This window comes from Paramacrobiotus metropolitanus, unplaced genomic scaffold (assembly GCF_019649055.1).
Source record: "Paramacrobiotus metropolitanus isolate TYO unplaced genomic scaffold, Prichtersi_v1.0 Parri_scaffold0000011, whole genome shotgun sequence".
In the NCBI taxonomy this organism is placed as follows: Eukaryota; Metazoa; Tardigrada; class Eutardigrada; order Parachela; family Macrobiotidae; genus Paramacrobiotus; species Paramacrobiotus metropolitanus.
Window position 1 is genome coordinate 1204179 of NW_026570231.1, and position 22533 is coordinate 1226711.

The 22533-nt window shown below is 41.4% G+C and overlaps 4 protein-coding genes across 5 annotated transcripts; 1 reads left to right on the top strand and 3 right to left on the bottom strand.

Moving 5' to 3' along the window:
• Positions 1 to 5: 5 nt before the first annotated feature.
• On the bottom strand, positions 6 to 5943 carry LOC129583667 (uncharacterized). Its single transcript, XM_055475562.1, has 11 exons — positions 5679 to 5943; positions 4941 to 5300; positions 3709 to 3884; positions 3414 to 3464; positions 3277 to 3341; positions 3183 to 3207; positions 3009 to 3100; positions 1375 to 1418; positions 1075 to 1301; positions 658 to 808; positions 6 to 483 (listed from the first exon to the last, which is right to left on the bottom strand). Exons 1-11 carry the CDS (start codon positions 5740 to 5742, stop codon positions 254 to 256), a joined length of 1485 nt encoding a protein of 494 aa, XP_055331537.1. The 5' UTR covers positions 5743 to 5943; the 3' UTR covers positions 6 to 253.
• A 2301-nt stretch (positions 5944 to 8244) lies between these two features.
• On the bottom strand, positions 8245 to 13850 carry LOC129583644 (uncharacterized). The gene is made up of 4 exons (XM_055475529.1): positions 11586 to 13850; positions 9402 to 9425; positions 8997 to 9276; positions 8245 to 8818 (listed from the first exon to the last, which is right to left on the bottom strand). The coding sequence occupies exons 1-4, from the start codon at positions 12406 to 12408 to the stop codon at positions 8401 to 8403; spliced, it is 1545 nt and encodes a 514-aa protein (XP_055331504.1). The 5' UTR covers positions 12409 to 13850; the 3' UTR covers positions 8245 to 8400.
• A 755-nt stretch (positions 13851 to 14605) lies between these two features.
• LOC129583738 (BTB/POZ domain-containing protein KCTD9-like) lies at positions 14606 to 18635 on the top strand. Of its 2 annotated transcripts, none has more exons than XM_055475675.1 (2): positions 14606 to 15211; positions 17567 to 18635. In XM_055475675.1, the coding sequence occupies exons 1-2, from the start codon at positions 14781 to 14783 to the stop codon at positions 18342 to 18344; spliced, it is 1209 nt and encodes a 402-aa protein (XP_055331650.1). In that variant the 5' UTR covers positions 14606 to 14780; the 3' UTR covers positions 18345 to 18635. The 2 variants fall into 2 exon arrangements, with proteins under 2 accessions (XP_055331650.1, XP_055331651.1); XM_055475676.1 differs by lacking the exon at positions 14606 to 15211 and adding an exon at positions 16432 to 17099 and having other exon boundaries at positions 17567 to 18632.
• Positions 18636 to 19165: 530 nt separating this feature from the next.
• Positions 19166 to 22263, bottom strand: LOC129583737 (proton-associated sugar transporter A-like). The gene is made up of 4 exons (XM_055475674.1): positions 22129 to 22263; positions 20598 to 22043; positions 19634 to 19809; positions 19166 to 19512 (listed from the first exon to the last, which is right to left on the bottom strand). The coding sequence occupies exons 2-4, from the start codon at positions 22021 to 22023 to the stop codon at positions 19273 to 19275; spliced, it is 1842 nt and encodes a 613-aa protein (XP_055331649.1). The 5' UTR covers positions 22024 to 22043; positions 22129 to 22263; the 3' UTR covers positions 19166 to 19272.
• Positions 22264 to 22533: the final 270 nt, after the last annotated feature.

Here is a 22533-nt window from a genome sequence, read left to right on the forward strand (position 1 = left end):
TCCAGTTCGTAGTTGATGTCGGCGCAACGATTTCTACGTGAGTATAATAATTTCAGTATAAGATACTCCGTAACAGCATCGCATATTAGCTTGTTAACGTTTCTACTGTTTTTCTTTACAGTGTTCAACATAACGGGCAGCTCATTCTTTGGGCGGCACGTCAACACGTTTGCTTGCACTTGTTGTTTGGTACAATGATTAGCTAACAATGTCCAACAATGTTGAAAACAGCGGCACTGATTTATGAAGAGAATCACTTTCTTGTGACGTAATGATTAGGATAGGCAAATTCTTTGGATGCGGCAGTGGCATAGTAGCTGGACGGTCGTCTTGATCGTTTATTGGTCATAAGGAAAAATACGATCATGGCAATAAGCAGTACAAAGAAGGACCCCGCGATTACTGCCAAAACGATGGCTATCAACTGGTACGTTGCATCACAGGTTGCCGCTGGAGGTGTTGGATAAACCAGTACTGAGGAATCTAAGAAATAATTTACTACGGTAATCATGTGCATATCTGCAATGGCATCCTTATTGGAGACTTGGAAAGGTCATGCAGTTAGCGTTATGGTACAATCGATCTGGTTTTGACCTTGCGATCCGAGAAACTAAATTTTGGTAGGGCAAGTAAAACTGAAAAGCCTGGTAAACTTACTTAGTTTAGAATGTGACACTTGAGCCAAATTCCTAGTTGGAATGTCATCGAGAATAATTAGTGTGTTTTTGACGCTGTCAGCACTGGGGATTTCGGTCGCAGATTCGCGCTTCTTCCTTCTGCCGAATGATTTAATTCCTGTACAGTCCGCCTGGAATCAGAGAATAAAACTGATGTCAGTAAACACTTATAACTTATGGTTAGAATTACAAGTCTACAACATTATAATAAATGGAAGTACTTCGACATAACAGCTCCATGTAAGTCAGCTCAATTTTACTAACTGAAATTTTTTAAATATTAGGATTCTTTTGCGTTAGCTTAAAGCGAACTGATCTTTTGTGACAGTTTAAAACGAGTACATGGAACCAGAGCGAGCACAACTTTGGATGTTTAATGTTTTTAAATGTGCTATACCGGTGGGCAGGCGTCAACGCAATAATCGATTGTGCACTGATAGAACACTTGAAACGATTTGCGAAAGCGAAAGGCCAGGAACTGAGTTTCCAGTGCCGATCCATTTCTCTGCAACTGTGGAAACACTTCAGGATGAAGCGGACATCCTTTGTCGTTGATCAAGTCAAGAAACTCGCTGGGGTTTTCGCCTTGTGCTCGGCAGTTTCTTGCAAATATTCCGTAAGGACCTGATAAAAAAGGGCAGAATTAGTTAACTTGATAAAAAAGGGCAGAATTAGTAAATTATAATGCACAACGTACTGGCTTTGCTGAGTTCAACTCGAAACACCATATTGTCGCCAACCCTGGAAGCATAACGCAACGTATAGGTTCCGTTAGTAAATAAACGTTAACTAAAACTTAATAGTACTGTGCAGATAGTACTATACAAAATGTTAGCTTTTCATTATGCAATTACTTAAAGTATTTAACAAACAAACAATAACAAAACAAAATAATATATTTATTCATTTAAATAATTTAGTCGTATATTATTAAACATGAATTTATAACCTTACAAACAACCACAATCCCCGTATTGCATACGTTTGTACTAGTAAAAATCATACTGCTTTTTATAATTATTTGCATTTCTGTCTATTAATTTTTATGAAGGCATACAAAATGTATTGCTATTATATAATGACGCACACGTATTTATTACGCAGTATTTGCAAATACGGTACAGTATCTACCACGGTATATCTATAGTGTCTATCTATGTTTTAGTTAGTATCTACCAGCGCAGGCTTGTTGTTCTGTTAATTGGCTATTGCCCGAATAAAAATAGGGTGAGACTATAGGCACCCCTTTCACCCCCGTTTGCTAAAGGCACCCCCTTTTGCACCCTGTTTTACTATAGGCACCCCTTTTTTGTTAGATAATTCTCACACCCCGTCTTTTTCCGCGGACTATAGGTAACCATTTTTATTTTTTTTAGCAAAGCACTGACTAAGATTTTTTGAAAGTTTTTTTGGTTGACATAGATTTTTTTGACGATTTGAAGGCATCACATAAAAAGTTGTACTAAAAACTCCATCCGACAATGGGCCGCTTTCAGATCGTCTGACTATGAATGTTTAGAAGCCTTGAAGGCAGATTCAAATGTGGAAAAAGCCGAATAACTGTCCTGAAAGTCGTTTTCTACTTTTCTTGGATAGCGGTTGGATAGACCAGATCACTGTCAGATCGTGATTATCTTCGGATGGGCTACTTATTACAGACTGTCAGACATTATCACTACATAGCAGTTTTTGCTGCTTTATTATTACAAATTTTGACAGAAATTGCACCGTTATTATTACAATGCAGTTCATATTACAAGAGAAAAAATTCTGGAGCCGGTAGTGCAACGACTTTCTGTATTCTAAGGTCAAGAAATTCGACCTTAAAAATAGCATTAACGGATAAAATAGGGGTGCCTATAGCTTTCGCACGCAACGGGGTGCAGAGATTGATTAATCGAAAAGGGGTGCCTATAGTCTGCGGGGGTGCGAAAGGGGGTGCCTATAGATAACGGGGGTGAAAGGGGGTGCCTATAGCCATTTCCATAAAAATATCATCAATTACTGTAGTAAAAAAATACGGTATACGGATGTCAGAAGTAAGTACCTAACTAACCAGTCATTAGGCGCTGCACTATTGTACCTTTTGTAGCTTTTCAAAATAATAGTGTTGAGTAAAATACGGGTATTGTCATCAAGTATACCAGTTTAATAATACTGCTACTGTTTTTTAATACTGTAATACTGTTTGTGGGTTGGTCTACAATATATTCGCATTTCGCATATGGACTTTTTTTCAAACCAGTTTCTCGTGAAACCGAAATCAGAGAGACGCAGTAAGTAATACCGCAGTCAGTACAGTATAACATTCGGTGATGTACTCGTATTTACCTTGCCACATTCACATCATTGGCATCCATGTTAATCAGACGAATAACGGGATCTGGGCGGGGCACTTTGAGGCTCATTTCCATGGGAGTCATCTGAAATTAATTATGACGAATGTGGTTTTTCTAAAACAGATACACTTCACTAGATGGCAGCAAACAAGTATTGTATGCTTACCTGCCCAATTTCCATCGGCTTATGGCTGCAACAGTAGGTAATTTTTACATGCTTGATGGACTGTATAATAGCGAAATAACAGGTTCCTACGTACCTGATCTCAAGGTCGCTAAGATCGTACTGACAGCTGATTTTAAATCTTCGATCTCGTCGGGTGACCTTAAGAAATCACAGTTGCAGCACACAATTCACGTGTATAACATCTTAGTGCAAAAGAAAGTCCATGCTTACGATAAGGTCATCCCATTGGATGATGATGACATTTTCGTACAATCCATTTCCCTAAAACGCACGTAAACTGATTCACAGCTAAAGATTATCAGACAACATCCGCACAGTCTTGCTTATAATAAGAAAGTTACCCAGATAAATTTAAAGATGGGATACACTATATATGTAACTGTGCTGTTAATACTGTAAATGTGTTGACTGCTCGCGATCGTGTTCGTTCAAGTTATTTGCAGGTTATGTCGAACTACAGATACAACACCACATAATACTGTTTCTGCCAAAAACTGAAATATACCGTATAGCGTGTGCCACATGTTCCTTGTAAAGGGATCTCAAGAGTAAAATTTCGCTGATTAGACAGATCGGCTTGACAGGACTTTTCAAAGATCCCTTCGGGATAAACCAGCCCCGAAAAGGGCTCGGTTGACCTGCCTTGTACAACAATGCGATCCGGTCCACACTCGAAAGCGACTGCAAAAAACAACAGTTTTTAAAGTTGTAGTAATAACACACGCACGATGCTTTAGTGAACTGCACAGAAGTCAGTCAACTTCAAGTTCATTGCCACTTTCGTAAATTTGCGACAACTGGGCATGCAGGAAATATGTCTCGCTGTGCACATATCTGTATACTCGATACACGCATGACTTTGTATACTGCATGAAGTACGGAAGATTACGTTTTTGCATCGATAAAACTACCTACAATGTCGTCTCTATGAACAATTACGAACGGCAAAGTTGTTTTACTGAAGCGTTAGCATATTTAGCATATTTTAATTTCCGTTTCGTGAAGGCGGCTTTAGTTTGCCGTTAACTCAAATAAATTCAAACTGCAGTACCACCAAACACTTATACACATATAATGAAGCACAATTAAGCTGTTGAACAATGATTGTTTTCACTGGAACCATGTGGCCACTACGGTATTCATGTCACCTCAGTGCCAGGATTAGAGTGTAACGCAAGAGGATAAACCGTTATACTGTTGCTGTGCCGCATCTCAATAACTTTTAGATACGAAAAAATTGTTTCTATCCGTTGTAACCTTAATGCAAGATCTAAAATGCTATATATTAAACTGGTTGTTCGTAAGCAGAGACTTTCATTCTCATAATGAAGCCGATGAATAGTTTTGCTGCATATCTCCATAAAAGACGCCTGCAGTTATTACGTTGGCTTCTACTTTATTTTTATCTAATTGCATATATGTGCTTAATTATGTCGTTTTGTTTTCGTAAAACGTCTTGAAATAAAAGTTTTATTATGCTGCTTTTAAAACATCTGTTTTGCTAACTAGACAAGCTAATCCGCATTTAAAGGGTAATTTTTAAAGAGGCTTTTGTCGCTCAGTTTTTATTACAATATTTGTTTACGACTCATTAGGGCCATTGTTTCGTCCGTGCCACTGCCAGGTACACATACGCATAAGCGTACCGGCTCGTATTACAAATGTTGGGTACAGGCAATGACCTCTGTATGTACGGCTGCGTTTCGGCAGAGAACATGAGTAGTCAAATGTACTTACGTTCCATGCATCCCTCTCGAGACTTCTCGTAATAAGCGAAATTTTGAATTAGTCCGTTATCATTAAAGAGATTTGTTTGGGAATGGCGATTGTACTGGCTGAGCATGCATTCGGTTAATCCATTGTCGAGTATTCCAAAACTGAATGACTGGCAGGCTGTTAGGAAAATGCATTTATCTTGACACTCCAAATCCGTGATATTGGTCAGCTGCTGCAGTGCATAGTCTTTCTTTATCCGGCCTAACAACCGTGTAAAACTGACGCACTCTTCGGCTCCCGGTTGTAGTATTTCCTGTGATAAAGGAGTTCCGGTCACATTCGGCGTTGCGGGGTGGACGAACGCGGCAAAGTTAGATAACCCTGTTAACACACAGTTAGAACAAAATTGTAGAAAGGGAAACATGGCATTTCCTACCGTTTAACATTTATTTTGCAACATGCTTCCACACTTTCCAATATGGTGAAGATAGTCAAGTATATGCTGAGAATATTCTTACATTTCAAGTATTTATCACGGCATAAGCTCATACTTGAACGTGAGAGCAAATTAAAAAGTAAACTGTTTTAACATGACAAGATTATTTTTTTTCAATAAAGTCATTCAAAATTGCGGAGTTTTCTGAGCGAAAAGTAAGTGTAATTATTATATAAATACACACTTCATACTCAATACGTATCTGTGTGCGTATTTGGTTTACATTTTTAACCCACTAAATAAATGCGTTTTCACTTGCTTACCAATAATTACAGGAAATAATACTCCAAAATCAGGAATTCCCATTCTTATTATATTTACAACCATGAACGCCAGTAAGTACGTAAGAAGCTTGTGTTACTACCGGCTTGGAATGGGATAAGGTCAACCGGAAGTAACTTCGCTACTTCAGCAACTATTTTAATTAAAAGCTTCCGTCTATCATAAAAAGTGAAAGTAAAGAACAACCCTATGGACGTATCAGTTCAGTTACGTTGAAGAAGAAAACGAAAACGAAGCTAATATGGATTTTCATAACTCACGCGTGGCATGAGAAGTTGGCCACACCAACTGCAAGGTGAATGTCTCGCTACCTGCGGCCTCTGGCTATTTTAAAGTCACAATATTCTTTTTGTAAATTATTATCTTCTTCGCAATTGATATTCACTGAATCATTGCGATTTCCGGACATGAAGACAAGAAAGAATGAGCTTGTTATGCAGTTTCCGCATATTTAATTTGCGCCGAGATACCAGCATTTGCACAGCGCGACTCTTCTTTTCGGTGATTTTTTTTCGGAAGTTTTTAATGCAACGACGCAACTATAGTGATACCTACCTAAAGATGATTGCATACAGTATTATACACTTGAATTCCGCGTCGGATTTTGCTACATATGAGACCAAAATTTAGAAATACCACAGTCTTTTTGCTTGTAATCGTTATTGCAATACGAGGACATTTGGGTGCTGTGAACATTCCCTGCACGATTAGGCTGCGATGAACAGCTGGTTAGCCGTGGCTCGCAACGCTACTGATATCACAGTCTGAATGCAAACGGCTACAAATTTAGCCGGCTGTTCATCGCAGCCTAATCGTGCAGGGTATGTTCACAGCACCCAAATGTCCTCGTATCGTGACAGTTGAGTACCCACTGACCACATAAATGTAAATGTGCATGCTTTATTTTATAAGCTAGACGAGTGGCGATTCTTATTTTGCACATGTTCTTCTAATTAATAACTGCTTAATATGATAATATCCAGTTTATCGAAACTGATTTTCTCCGATTACCATAACGTATTACATTTGCTGATGTTGGCGAAAATTCCTGCTCGAGCAATTTGTACGAGAGTGTATATGTGGCCAAGTTTAATGCATGATGGTGTTGCTATTGTTTGGTATGTTTGTCATTGAGGCTTGCGGTATAAATTACGGTGTCCATGGCGGTAAATGACCATCAGCATGGCACTCCAGTCGACGGGTGGTATAAGTGAGAGTGGAAAGAGCCGGCCACAACAGTTTCAAGATGTCAAGTGAACAAACAACATCTATTAAGTGAAATGAACGCTTCGTTCATCAACGATCTATACTAGCATACAAAATGCCATCCGACCGTTTTTCATCGTCAGCATCCACACGATAACACCCCGTACGTGTAACGAGCAGTAGACAACGGCGGCTCTAACTGCTAGACGGAAATTACGGGCTCAACAGATATACGGTATAATGTGCACTGCCAGCGGAAATTGCTAACAACTGATCTGACCGACGGCTTCTCTGTCGCGATAAGGCTCGTTGATCGCTCTGAAATTGCCTTCAACCAGTACTCGTACAATGACGGACATCAGGTTTTATATGCAGCCTTGAAGCACTAAGTAGTGAGACTTTGTTTTGATTCTAGTTCGTCTTTGTAGAAGGCTACTACGTAGTATTTGTAAATTTATCTACGACACGCCTGATTTCCTCTGCCATAATCCTACCGACTATTACTCGAAAAATGAGAGTTAATATTTGCATGCGGCGTTGTAAGCGGCCCATGTGCCGATACTAATCGAATTATTTGTCCTAACATGGAGCCGCAATTCTATACTTATTTCTTGTTAATTGTCATTGAGATGCAGTTATTTATAAATAAATAAAAAATATATATGGAGAGACCAGCGCAAGGCCGCTAACTTGAAAATCACCACATTATCTCATCTTTTGTTCTTTAAATTTTGGGTGGCCAACAGTAACTAAGCCAATAGAGCCTAAGCCGGACCTATGTCGATACTGCGGCAACAATGGTACTAACCGGTACGTCCCGCACGAAAGTGATGCGGAAAAACTATGCTGATTTGGTCATGTTTCTGTATATTTCCAATTAAACTTTGCGCAAATTCGAGTGTTGCTGTTATGTAGTTAGTTGGTCGTCTCTAAATCGCATCCCAGGTATGCGCTCAGATACGGACGTTTCATCGCTTGCGCACATTTTAACAGCACTTTGCAGAACGTCCAATTTTCCAACGGAGCTGGCGCGAAATCCGATCGACTTCGACCATTGAATTTCTAGCCAACTGGGCTTTTAATTGAAGGAGAAAAATATAATAGCATAGATTTTTTAAAAGTCGTTAGTTTCAGAAATCGTGCAGAATAAACGAATCCAGAATGCGCACGTTCGCATTCTGACCGCATCACTTTCGTGTGGGGGTATACGAAAACGGAAATAAAAGGCGCTCGCTTAAAAAAAATCGCTTTAAACGCTTGTCATTAACGGACTTGATGAATGAGATACTTTGTAATATGGAACCATGGACGACGCGAATAACCCGTATACGAACCGTCAAGTTTTATTCGATAAATTTATTGATTATGTAGTATTCCCAGGGTTTAATTTTGTGTTATTTCAAAGGTTGCTGTTTTGAAAAAACGTAGCTTGAATGCTGAGTTCATGACAGCTCATTTTGTGAACAAGCGATCCCAAATGAATCATGACATATTCCTCTACAGTTGAGCAAGAAGCTCAATACTTGAGCCAAGGCCAGCTTTAGGAGGGGAAAACTCCGCTGAATCATATAAGCGTCCCCGTGATTCCCCGTTGATATTGTATCGGCTAAGCCTGACTCCTTCATCCTCGTAGACAATCGCACTGGCATAGTTCTCATTGAATATCGCGTTGACATGCTGCAGCGATCGGCGTTCCCTTCCTGACCGGCGCTCCTCTGACCCAGATCGGTAGCTGGGCGGCGCCGAAGCGGGATGATGCTGCAGTGGCCGTAGCGTGGCCATGGTCGCCAGTTGTTGTGGTTGTAGCTGATTTAACAATGGCAGCGGATTAGACCGATCAATAGGCTGCCTGTAGCCGGGTGGCGGGGTGCGTGTGTTCCCATGGCATTCAGTCCGGTCAAGTAAAGTTCTGACTCTGTTGATCAGTGCGCGTTGTTGTTAAATAATATTGGTCAGATGTCTATTATTATAAATGGTAAAGAATACAATGTGTGCGTATTAATGGGTACGCTCATATGCGAGCGTTTACTGAGCGTAAATGTGTGTATTACGGCTCGACGTGACTAAAGCCCGGAAGTGGTCAGCCAACTAACCTATAATCCGCCATGGATGCGTAGTAAGAGGGCGGAGGCGGACGGAATTGAAATTCGTAGCAGTAGCCGGGCGCTGGTGCGGCTGATGCTGGTGGACAGCCGCCACGACGGCCAAATGAATTGCGAAGCACATAGGCAGCAAACGGGCCTGATGGTGCTCTTCGGAAGCTCTGCAATGCTGGTGAAGTGGCCCGAACGGAACCCAAGCCCAGTATGCGCCGAAGTGAGCTGGTGTCCGAGCCGGCTTGGTTGTTTGTTAGACGCCAGGCAATGCCGGACACTGTCAATAATTATCGTCATCACACTGATTACAAATGCAGCGTGCACCACTAATTTTATTGTGCTCAACAGTATAGTACGTTTATGACGTCTGTCTAGCGCACAATGCGTGGTTCTTGCACTTACCGGTCAGTAAAATAATTCCCACACCTGCAATTCAAAACCAGATACGCATTATAATCACAACAAAGTTCTTTCGCCTAGAGTTTTTGTTGTTACAATAATCAGGTCCACCAATAAAGTATAGGGCGCATATTTCAAATCAGTTTTAGTTTTCCCAAAAATTATTGGTTTTACATAGTTTCCCACAAATTATGAAAGCACATTCTCAAGCTGTTTTTTCTCAAGTTTCCCCCAAATTATGAAAAGCGCATCCTCAGGCTCTCTAGCTATACTTCGAACTCATCAAAGTACACTGTTTTGTACCGCATTTTACACCCTTTTTCTATCACCGTTTGTAATTTTTTTAATAATGACTGACTTAAAAAATAATTTGCTTGTGAAAATACTGTGAACGAATTTGTTACCGTTACCTCCATTAATTGCTCAATTGTGTTAAACTTTGTGGTGTAAAAGCTGATTATACCATTTACTTATAGCCCTTATAGGCTATAATCGGTTATGACGATTTCAGAAATTAATTTCCGACAACTCATTCCACAAACTGCAATATAATCCATCCCAAAATTTTTACAGATTGGACAAATAAACCCCTGCTTCCGCACTAGAATGTTCTAATGATTATGCCGCATTAAGGAAGTTACTGGACAGTCATAATCATTTCATAGTTAACTACGTTTTAGAATGCTGGCGGGCTTGTATTTGTAGTGGTTAGAAATAACATACTATAATTATGGCTGCATTTGGAACCGTGGCCGATTAATTAATCTTCCGAAATTCTGTTAAATTCTGTAAAACTTTGGGCTTAACATGTCGTGATTCCCATGATAACTTTTAGGATGCAGGAGTAAACCCACTATGGTTACGACAGTCTGAAAATTTTGTGACTGATTGACAGGAATGTTTGTGTACGATCACAAATAATGATCATGCATTAATCTGATATTAACAACATTCTATGAATGCGTCAATATTTTGCTAGGATCATTCCAAGCATTCTTGAAACTCCAGGCAAACAACACCAAAATTATGGTAACGTTAATATTATTTAAATTTTTTTGGTGCACTTATACAGAGTTTGATAGCTGCTGTTTTTACGAAATTTAAACCACTGTCGTAAAAGAGCTGTTACGATGTGATAGTTGAATAAATAAACTCCTGGAGTAAAACAGTGGTGCTAGTATGTACACCGGTACACAGTATTTGAAATTTCTGCGCAGTATTAAATTAGCGCACAATGGTCAACAAGGACACTGCTGCATACAGTGTCGAACGTGTAATACAAATATGCCGGCAGTAAGCAAACAGTGAATACTGCTTTCTCCAAAGAAAATCAGTATAAACAAAGGGTCAAGAAAATATTAAATAAATTTAAGTGAGACAAACGTCATGAAATTGATTTTCCTGTTTTGCATTTTGGCACGGGTTTTTAAGAGCGCTCTCTCGAAAAGTCATACAAAATCCACATACCGTAAACTCTGTTACGACACAACGAGAAATAACATTTATGTTTGGATGCCATCTGACAATCTTGCATAAAATAACTCGTCAAAAGCAAAAAGTACAAAACTTTACACTTAAGGACGACACTAGCAAGGCCAAGCACGAAGGAGTGCGACCGGCATTAAAGGCGTTGTATAACCATAAAACACATTAATTGCGCTTCCGTACATGATTGTTATAAAATCGTTATTTCGTAACATTGTAATCCAGTGCGATTTCCGACACCTGGTTGTGCTATTGCATGTAAAACAATTTATACATGTGTTTCCACTGTAAGATGTTTGCATTAATTCCTTTAACTAGAAAATTTTAAACGTCTGTATTCATTAACCCTCCCTCTTTATGAATACAAACATACAATAACCATCAGTTAGGTGCTACAATTTTAATTTCAACACATTGAAAGTTTGTTAATAATTTCTTATACTGCAATCGATAAATTGAAAATTACTGCGCATAACTTAATGCCAATCTCCGGATTCTCAATAATAACTACAACAGAGCTGACCATGCATATGAGTTGCAGGATTAAAAACAACAGAAAACTGCATGAAATCATTATCAAGCATTAGGACTGAGGTGTCAACGTCTAATAATAAAAAATTCTTTGTCTTCATACTTTCGAATTTTACGTCGTCAATAGTGGGTAGTGACAGAGGGACTTGTGTGCTCTAAAATTACGCTTACCGATTAACAGAAGCGAGATCGTTAAACTATCATCTCCCGTAAATTCGTTGGCTCCTTTGAGGGCTCCAAGGACAATCCCAACGACAACACAGCATAACGCAATGAAACTGATAACGACGATAAACCATCTGACATTCAATGTGCCGGTCATCATAAGAAAATTACAGCAACTCTTGCTGGTTTCCATGTGCCGACTCGCGTGGCGTTGAAAAAAATCCGGATAATGCTGTAGAACATGGGAATAGCTGCAGGCCGGATCAGGTACCGGCGGAAGGTGGATCTGCTGGGGAAAAAACCTCATTCTCCGGCCCCTGACCAGTGTATACGGCGGTGGCGGCGAATGGGATATCATATTACTACCGGCCATATTGGGCATCTCCACCAGGACAGCATTAACCTCCACCGCCACAACATTATCACAATTTCCGTCATGCAGCGGAAGATTAGAATATTCACTAGTGTCCTGATCAGTATCGCGCGACACTGCAGGCAGTTGCCGTATTTGATCACCGACAGCTGGCTGCATTTGGACATCACAAACTGCAGCCAGTGCAGCAGCAGCTTCGTGGTCAAGTGAATCCCGTATTGTGCCGGCGTTCATGCTCTCGCTCTTCATCACAGCATGAGCAGAATCGCGATCATAAAATCCAGTACAAACACTCTTATCATCTCGCTGGTCATTCTCACTGTCTACTACACAGTCTGAACTAGCCGGATTGATGGCTGGCGGATTCTGATTGACCAGCAACGGCATACACGCACCATTCCCATGGGATATCACCCTGAAATCTAAGTCCGTGTATTTATAATCCTCATGATCCATGCTCTCTTTGTGTTCCAGACTTCCAGTGTAGACTGCGCTTATTAGCCGGCGCAATATGCCCTCATCATGCTCCAGCAAAATTTCTCGCCGGCATTATGCATAACGGATCATAGCGTGGAAAATTGTGCGTTAAACACGAAAGAGCTTCAATGGCGGCAGAAATCTAGACTGCAGTTGATATCATGGCAGCATGCTGTTACCTGTTGTGCATAAATAAATCTCGCAGTAGCGGTACAAAGCTGTGCGCCATATCTGCCGTAACGTACTGCATGTACAGTACAATATACCTGTGCGGCGGTGCCGCACTGCAGTGACGGTGAAACACGTTCCACATGGCTGGCAACATCAAACAGTATGGAAGTGGCGCTTACGATATATTGTTCGTCTCTTTAAACAAGATCTCTTTTTCCAAATGCTGTCTTGCATGAACATTACGATATCAGCGGTAACATTGACTGAATTACTGTACTAATGTGCACGATTTGAATTGTTGAAGGACGTTGATTGAAAGTGTGTATATAAAGGTCGGGAAAGTTACGATTCGAACAGGTGGTAAATCAAGCATTACGCGGAGTATATACAAAGGTCGGTCCAGACGGCTAATTCGTTAAATGTTCTACCTACCTACAAGTCCTGGAAGCTCAAAAGTTTGTATCATTAATTTCGTCATTTCATGATATTGGTAACCGGGAAAAAAAAGATACAACAAGCACGGACCCACGCGACATTACTTAATTTTCACTACATTGCATCGCCTTAAATATAAACGTTTATATACGAGTATGTACGTATGTACCAGAGTTAAATTGAAAATAATTTGGCTGTTGGTGCGTAGTGTGAAGACATCGCTACAAACTTAAATTCTGATAAATTTTGTTTTTTAACCGTAAAAAAGAACAAACTCACGTTTGAGTCTTACCGCTACCAAATTTGTCATCAAAACAAATCTTTGTGAATGGTCGAAGTACAGTAAGGTGCCCGTACAAAGCATGCTTTTTGCTTAATGGTTACAGCCGAAAACGTATTCTTCGCATTGCACTCATGATCATGTGCAATGCAAGAGGGATTTGTAATTAGCCAATTCTGCAATTACTTATCGATATCAATCGATCGCGCGCAGCATGGTTGCTAGCAATAAATCATGTAACAGCAGCTTGTAGTCTGGTGCGTGGGAATTAATCAGTTCTTTGTGCGGTCATCAGTCGGATATTTATGTGCGTTTCACGGTTGGGCAGTTTTAATAGTTTGGGTTTCAGTAATCAAAACAGCGCCACTGTTATTCGCAAATGTATGCAAGATTCTCAAATCATTACAGTTGTCAGCAACTATCAATTACTTGTTCAATGTCGTCTGTAAAAACTATGTATTGTTATAGACTGTCATAATTAGTTTGGTGACAGCATTATATCTACGAAATTTATCGAACAGTTAGTATAGCCAGCTAATGGTAAGTAAGGTAAGCCGGGGTTACGCGAAAGAACAACGCATTCAAGAACAGCGAAGCACGAGTCTGTGGAGCAATGACCAAGATTGCCATTTTCAACTTTCAACAAACAGAAGCCAAAGTAACTTTCATCTATCACTCGTATCCATGTTCACAACTGGCAAAATCAATCAAAACTCCTGTCGTACATAATTATATTGTAAATGTGTGGCAGTACTATAGTTCTGGACTTCGGTCAAACTTTCGTCATCAAGACGGCGCTGGCACATAAAAATACAAGTTGTGGACATTACTTACCAATGTTCCTAAGCGGCGGTCAGATTTAAAATAAACCGAATAATATTAATTTTAACCATGCGTCACGTACTCACACACTGTAATTATTAATTACTTAATTTAACTATTAACGATAAGTAGTGTACCGGCGCTTGCAGTCATTGTTATCGTGGTGGCTATTGCCCATTAAATTTATTCATTTTATAGTACTACACTTATGACTTATCGCTCATATCCTTCTATACAATATTTGTACTCCGCCGTATCAACACGTGGCTGCAGGAGGTACATGCGTTCTTGTTTTCAAACTAAAACGAAAAGTCAAAGCGAAAACAGCCTGCATCCGATTTGTATAAGTACTAGTACTACTCTTACCGCCACCGCCAGTGTCCCCATTCGGGAGGCAGTTTACAAGTACATGTAATCGTATACGTCACACTTTACAGTTTACAGCATGACAATAATAAAATAATGATGACCAAAAAAACATGAACAGTAGGTTTGATAGTTTTTACTTGCTTTGCTGTATTTCACAGATTATAATGATTACAGTAATTGTGAAAAGGAATTTGATAAGAAAAGGAAGTGGGACAAAACGTGTGCCTTCCGTAAATGAAGCTTTGTTTTACTGAGCTACTTTGCTTAACTCATAATGGAGGTTAAAGCCATCCTTCCAGCTAAACGTGTTAAAGTTATTCCCGAAGCCCAATCCTTGAAGTCTACTCCTCCTCGTTGGATAATTGTTCCACAGACTTTTTCCGACTTCAAAGCCAAGGCATGTTCTTTGTGGAACATCACGCCCGATGGAGCCTCATGCTTCGTTAACGGATGCCAGATGGTTTCTTTGGATATCATTCGCGATGGAGATCTCATAGAGTTACGCGAGGGTACTGCGTCGGACGGTGTGGAACGTGATAAATGGATTACTCTGAATGTCGGAGGCCGTATGTTTACTACCACCAAGTTAACATTACGATCAACTGAACCAGCTTCCGTACTGGCCAGAATGTTCGAAGAGAACGATGAAGGGGTGCCTGCGTGGGGTTTGAAGAAGGATTCAACTGGTGCTGTTTTGATTGATAGGTAAGGAAGTATGTGCATTGTGCATAGTCATTTAGGGTTTACTGACTGACTGAGAGTTCTGCCGTTTTACCTCAGTCGTACGATACAGCTGTCATATAAAAATATGAGACAATTAACTTTTGAATGGAAAAGTAATATTTTGCGGACATATTTTGATTTTGGCTGTATCAGTTGAATTTCGTTGTTTTCAATTTCTTTCTCAGTACATAGTAAAAGATAACACAAGAGTAAGAGGCAGTTTATCGGACCTGACTACTTGCTACTTGCTACCATTTTCGCGGGCGTGGTCTCCCGTAGCCGTTTTGGTAGCAAGTAGTTCCACAAAATGAGTTTATGCTGGCTGACTACTGCTACATAGCTGGCTATGTAGCACCGACTACGTAGCGCAAATGTCTGCATAAACAGACGATGCTATTGGTAGTCGTGACTAGATTGCTAGCTCGTAAGGACAATGGTTAAGCCATGTAGTAACCTCCTGAGGTTGCTAATCCATATACCAACTTCGCAGATAATGCGGAAAAATTCGATACAGTACACAATAACAATTAAAAACCTTGAAACCAAGTTCGAATTAACAAACACGATCATGTAATGAAACTTTTTAAATTTAAAATTCAATTTTTTTAACTTTTAAATTAAATTTGAAAGTTGAACTGTATTTTTTTTAAATTCATTTCTTTAAAATTTCAACTTACAACTAAACTTGAAATTTCAAAATTAAAATTTTCAAATTGCCGATTTCAATTTAGATTTTGAAGATGAAATCTTGAAACAAATCAAAAAAATAAAAAAATGTTTCACATGTACAATAAATTAAAAAGTTTAAAGCGGATTAAATAATTTCCAGAAAAGAGCAATATTACGAGTACGCCTAATATCGGCTTGCCAGAATGTATTTAATGTCGGCTTGCCATATACCTAATGTCGGCTTGCCATAAGCCTAATATCGGCTTGCCATAGTCAAGTAACCCGCCACCATAAGAGGTTGTCCGCTGCCGTAGCGGAGGGCGGGCGCTGCTGTTGCTACCTGCCGTTACTGTGGGCGGTTGCCTTCTACGGTCACACCGGGCGGGTGCCGTCTAGTCCTAGCAAGCCGCTGTAAACTGGCTACTTTCTTGCTATCAGCTAGAAGGGTAGCAAGCTGGCGACGAGTTTATGCGAACAGACTAGCATTTGTGCATCGGGGGAGGGGATAGCACGTAGCCACAAAGTTGTAGCAACCGCTATAAACTCCCTCTAAGACTGTAAGACTTACTGTGGCGTAGTGTAGTGGCACTATGTCACGAGATACTGTGTCCGCTGTGACCTGTGTGTCCAGCATGGCATCTGCGGAAGCAGTGTGCCTGTGTTGCTATGTTGCCGATAGTTAGTTGGTTTTGTGCGCCCTCAGTGGCGGGTTAATATTAAAGATATTACGCCACCTTCAAGTCGTGACAACTTGGCGTGAAGGATGAGATAATGGCGGTAGATATGTGAGAGTGTACACTGCGGTTACTGCCTGAATCATGCTGACGAGGAGCGAGGGGCGAGGGAGAGGCACATCAACTCCATCCATCGGATGTAAAGCGTGGAGTACTGGGAACGAGCGCCTGAATCGTGGATGGGATCCACGAGGGAAAGCAGGGCGGGAGGAGAAGTGCCGCACCTGTGGAGGCAGCTGGGAAAACCGCGTGTGTGTGGCGGACGAGTACCATGCTTCTGGAAGGCCCGTGACCATGAAGCGTCTGCTTAAGGCTGCCCAGCCAGGGAAGAGAACTCGTTTCGGCGGCGCACCAGGAGAAAAGGGCGAAGCCTGGAGACCGATGGTTCCTTCATGGCAGAGGGTTGAGCGAAGCAGGACAACTGTGAGTGAGTTTGACCTTCGCCAGCAAGGGAGAATTAGCGAGTTGTACGTACGAAGGACGCTGTGGCAGGTTGAGTGAATAAGTGTGTTTTGATGCGCAAAATGGAAAATAATGTTCGTTGCTAAGATAATTCGGTGATTGTATCTGTACGTACGTGTTTTGACTAGTATAAATATGGATTTGTACTTCTTCATGTGTACTTCAGAAGTGAAGGGCGTGTGGCGTAGTGTAGTGGCACTATGTCACGAGATACTGTGTCCGCTGTGACCTGTGTGTCCAGCATGGCAACTGCGGAAGCAGTGTGCCTGTGTTGCTATGTTGCCGATAGTTAGTTGGTTTTGTGCGCCCTCAGTGGCGGGTTAATATTAAAGATACGAGTATTACGCCACCTTCAAGTCGTGACACTTACCATTAGTGATGCGACTGAATGGTGTTTAACAGATCTGACTATATATGACGATTAATAGTATATACAGAAACTGATAGCAAAATCTTGAACTTATTTTTGTAGGTCGGGCGAACTATTCGCCCCTCTTTTGAGCTATCTTCGGACAGGAAAGCTTGTTGTCACAGAGCGCGATAATATTCAACTGTTATACACCGAAGCCGAATTCTACAATCTCGAGCGTCTCCAAAAAGAGCTCCGACCGCACCTGAATCAGTACGACAATAAGGATGACAAAATAGTGCAGATCTCAGCCAGTGGTCCCACTTCGAATTTGTCCCGGATGGACGTCGTCCGCGCCCTGATGGTCTCTCCCTCTACACAGGAGCTACGTTTTCAGGGGATGAATTTTGAAGGCTGTGATTTGTCCCGTCTGGATCTCCGCAATATTAACTTCAAAATGAGCAATCTTCGAGGGGCGAATCTGAGTTATGCTAATATATCGGGCGCCAACTTTGATCGAGCGGATTTGACGGATGCCGTGTGCGATCACGCAGTTCTATTCGGCGTAAAATTACCCTGTGCCGTGATGGAACGGTGTTCGTTGCAGAATGTTAACGCGGATGATCCAGCGGGATCGCGTGCTAATTTTGAGAATGTGAATTTGAGGAACGCTCGACTGGACAACAGTCAGCTGAATGGAGCGAATTTCCGGGTGGCGAATTTGAAGTTTGCTAGTATGAAGAATTGCGAGCTGAAACAAGCATCATTTCCTGGAGCGAATCTGGAGCAGTGTGATCTGAGTGGGAGTAACCTTTATGAAGCAAATTTACGCGGAGCCAACCTCGTCGATACTAATTTTGGGCACTTGGCGAATGCGCTGCATATGTCGCAGACAATATGATCTCCTTTATATTTTTCTCTGAATATAGTTTTAGCAGAAAGGATGATCGTTCGTCAGACTCGGGGTTGTTATAATGTATGTTCAGTGTTCACGTTCTGGTAATCTTCAAGTGCTTACTGAAACCGAAATCTTTAGATTCACGGTTTATCTGGCGTAGGTCACGGGAACTGCGAAGTTTTAAATATTCTCTTTAAATAAATAATAAGTAATGAATAGCATTTCTGCTTTGCCTCTTCCAAGTTAATTTGTGATAACATGATGAGTAACGTGGTGTGCATCGTTTCTCTTATCATTTCACAGTACTGTTTCCTTTATGTTTGTGCTGTAAAGTGCAGAAGAGCAAGCAATTAGATAGTTGTTCTACTTTTTCATAACAAAGCCATTTAATATATTTTTAGTTTGAGGGCTTGTGCGAATTCTTGCGGCCACAAGTCCAGCAGTAGTAATTTAAAGCAGATAACAGTACTTATTACTTAACATGGGTAAGCGGTTTTGATTACACGATTAATTAGAATATGATTAACCAAGAGGAGGGAGACATTCACCACCACGATGATTATTATTATAATTTCTATGCTGCTGTCTTCATATATTTTATACTCGTAAAGTTCTTTAAATCTCTAAAAATATTGCATATGCGCTAATAGGTACGCAGGTATCTGTTGAGATTTATATGGATCTTTCTTAAATTGTGCAGTGAATGATTAACTGTACCTAGTACATACTTATCTTATCGAGTACTGACGAAGATACAAGTACTATGACGAAGATAAAGTAGGGGAAGCTTTAGAGTGTTGCAATACGGACGCTAAATCGGTAAAAGCTTTTTATTACGTATAATTATTATTATTATTAATTTTTCCGTTTTGCTTTTAGCAAGGAGAACTTATCGCAGCATCTGCGGTATAGTCCGTGTTAAATTTGTATGTTATAGATTGACATAAGTAACTTGCGTAGCTGCTAATGCCCCGCAAAAACTGAGCACGGCGGATAAAACGACTGTAGAAGTGGGAGTTCCCGTAAAGTGTACAAGACTTCCATTAAGTCCCGAAAGGATGAATTGAGCCAAGAAAACCATACTGCTCACTGTGGCGACATCAGTACCCAATCCGCGCACGTGCTTCCGGTGTTGTATCATGTGGGCTGTGATAGACTGCTCTTCCTCGAACTGCAAGCAAATGCAAAAACGTAAATAATTATGTGAGCAGGGTTTGATTTCTGTGTTCCAATTCCCTGAAAGCTAAATGAATTAAGGCTTATTGCTGTTATATTTGTGCTGTTACACTTACCAAACCGGAAGAATGGTAATGAGCAACCAGAAAGAAGGGCATGGTGAATAATGTCGAGTACATAATCCCTGCACTGGCGGAAAATATGATTACACATGGCTTCGTCCTTATAATAGCCATCAGTAGCATTCCAACGGTGTAAATAAGCTGCCCGCTAATGTATATCCTTTTTGCTCCTGCAAATTTAACAGTATAATTATCACAAAAATCACTACCGTACACCGCCGTGTGCGTAGCATAGAAGGTAGCCAAGATCATTAGGAAACAGGTTTAAGAGCAAACGTAGGGCGCTTGCCTGTAAAACACAATACCGATATTGGTTCGGTAATACATGTCGCGCCTGCGTTTGTAGAAAAACTTCTATATCGTATAATATTATGTGTGTGAAATTCAAAATATGTTAAGAATTGTACAAGTCAGGTTTATCTTGGTGGTAACAGCAACGGTTAAAAAATTTCTAAAGTGCGCTGGTGTTCTCTTATAATTTTTCGTGAAAGGGTTATCTTAAGGTTTTTCGGGAAGAAATAATTGGAAATAACTATTCTCCTGATCAACATTCAGGCAGAAAATATCCAATAAGGTTTCTTGTATAGCCCCTGAATCCTGTAGTACAGATGGTCCGATATAATAATAGCTAAATATTGCTTTACGTTCAACAAGGATCGAAACTGTTCTTTCTTGTTTATTTAAAAGGTTACATGATCCCATTTATCAGCGCTCTTATTGCTGCCGTATGCAAACAATCAGCCTTGGTGTAATGGTTAATCCCGACCGGTAATGTTGACATTGTAAGGTGACTGCGCATATATCAACCGGACATATCCAACCGCATCGCGTAACATTTCACACCGTCGATATGTCGAAACTACTGGGTTGCACGAACCTCTGAAAATTACTGTACGCTACAGAACTGGGACAATTACGAAACTGCCACGGCAACCGTCGGATCATGATGGCTACGTACCCCACTTTAAGATTAATCTTTCGATAATTGCACTGTAGCAGGAACACGATACTGAATAAATCGCCATGCCCCAACAGCCAAACCTAATACCTTCCTCATAGAGATGACGTGCCGCACTATTGGCCGCCACCGCCGTGGGGTCACCTCCAAATACGCTCTGCCCCACAAAATCCGTAAAATACAATGAATAGCACACCAACGACATCCAGCAGCACAAATTTGTCAGGCACAGGACGCGCAATGATTTGGGCATATAAATGATGGACCATAAATAATCCTGAATCGTCAGTGCGGCCTCCTCACGCACACTGTCGTCCACGACATGCAGGGGCGCGAAATCCGACACATCAACCTCACAGAAATCCACATTGTAATTCTTAAAACCGTTGTTAATGGCGTCCCCGGCGCGATGCGGCTGCGTCTCCGCCGGATCCAGTTCGGCCGGCTCAAAGACCGGATTGTTGTGCTGCTGTTGCGCCGTGCGCTGATGATGGGTCCGCGCTTCAATGTCCTTCAAGGGCATCTCGCGGAAACTGGTAATAGTGATCGCCAGGCAGATGAGGTAGATAATTAGAACAATCAGGAAGACAGCTGCTTCCTGACCGCCGACACCCGCGCCCAGCGCGGTGTGTTCCCAGTGAATGGCTCCCAGCACATAGCCTAAACCGCCACCCAATCCGGCCATGAAGGTAAATGTGGATAAGCCTCGGCCATGATCTTCCGGCAAACTGACATCCAGCAAATACGCGCGACTCGGTGACTGGCATGAATCGGCACACAAGTCCAAACACATGACACCCAAAATAGTAAAGAATATTCCAATCGGTCGGAAATGCGTCACAACATCGTCAGTGTCACTTTCCAATGATAGCGTTTTATTATGCAAAAGGAGAGTTTCGTTAATGCTAAAATGTCCACCGCGATGCAGCGGTGCTCGATCGCCGAGAAGGTAGCCAAGGCTGGCTCCATGCGGCACCAATGCCAAACCAATAATAATACCGAAGCTTAGTAGAATAATAAAGGGACGACGACGGCCCATAAAGAACTGGCAGCGATCGGAGCAGGAGCCCAGAAACGGCACCAGGAAGAAGCCGATGGCGGGACTCAAACACCAGATCAACGTCATTAAACGGACCGGTATGCCGATTTTTAATAAGGTCGGGCTCACGAACGCCGTTTCCGCCGCATAACAGAATTCAATACCACAGACACACGCGGATAGGCGAATGAGGTCCAAACGACTCTTTCGCTGGTATAAATGCTGATACCTGGGATCAGAAAAATGCAATGATGCATCGACAATGCTGCGGTAACGGTCTTGCGTCCATTCTCCCAGTTCCTGTAAACGGGAGAATGTCCGCTGTTGGATGTCCTGGAAAGCATCGGCCGGAATCCCAAACCATCCAATATTTCCCGAGCGATCCATACTTTCATCAGAGGTGTATTCTTTGATTTAAAAAAAACACAGCACTGTGTACGAAAATTTCAGATATTACCCTAAACGGCTGTCACTCACGAAAAGGTCACTCACTGTTAAAAGGGCCCGAGCAGTAATCGATGCCGCAGTGCTTTTTCTTATGGGTTTTAAGATGTTGCAAATTATGATGGGAAAAATACCGGCATTGCCCATGTGCGCGTGACAGTAGTGATTTGGTTGCAGCACTAACACCAGGCTCGAGCACACTACCGCAACCGCACTGCAGCAAATGATCGTCTATATATTCCTGGACTTGCGGGACTGCTGGCGGGGATAAAAATTATTAGAAGGCGATTACGGTCTGGCAGTGCATCACAAGCACCGCCTGCCCTTTTTACTGCTAATCCCCACTAAGCTATTGAATACCGTGTAATCACAAACAGCTCTCACGTTTCCCACTGATCAGCGGCAGCAGCTGGGAGATTGCATCGCCGGTATTTGTCGGGCGTTAACGGGGAT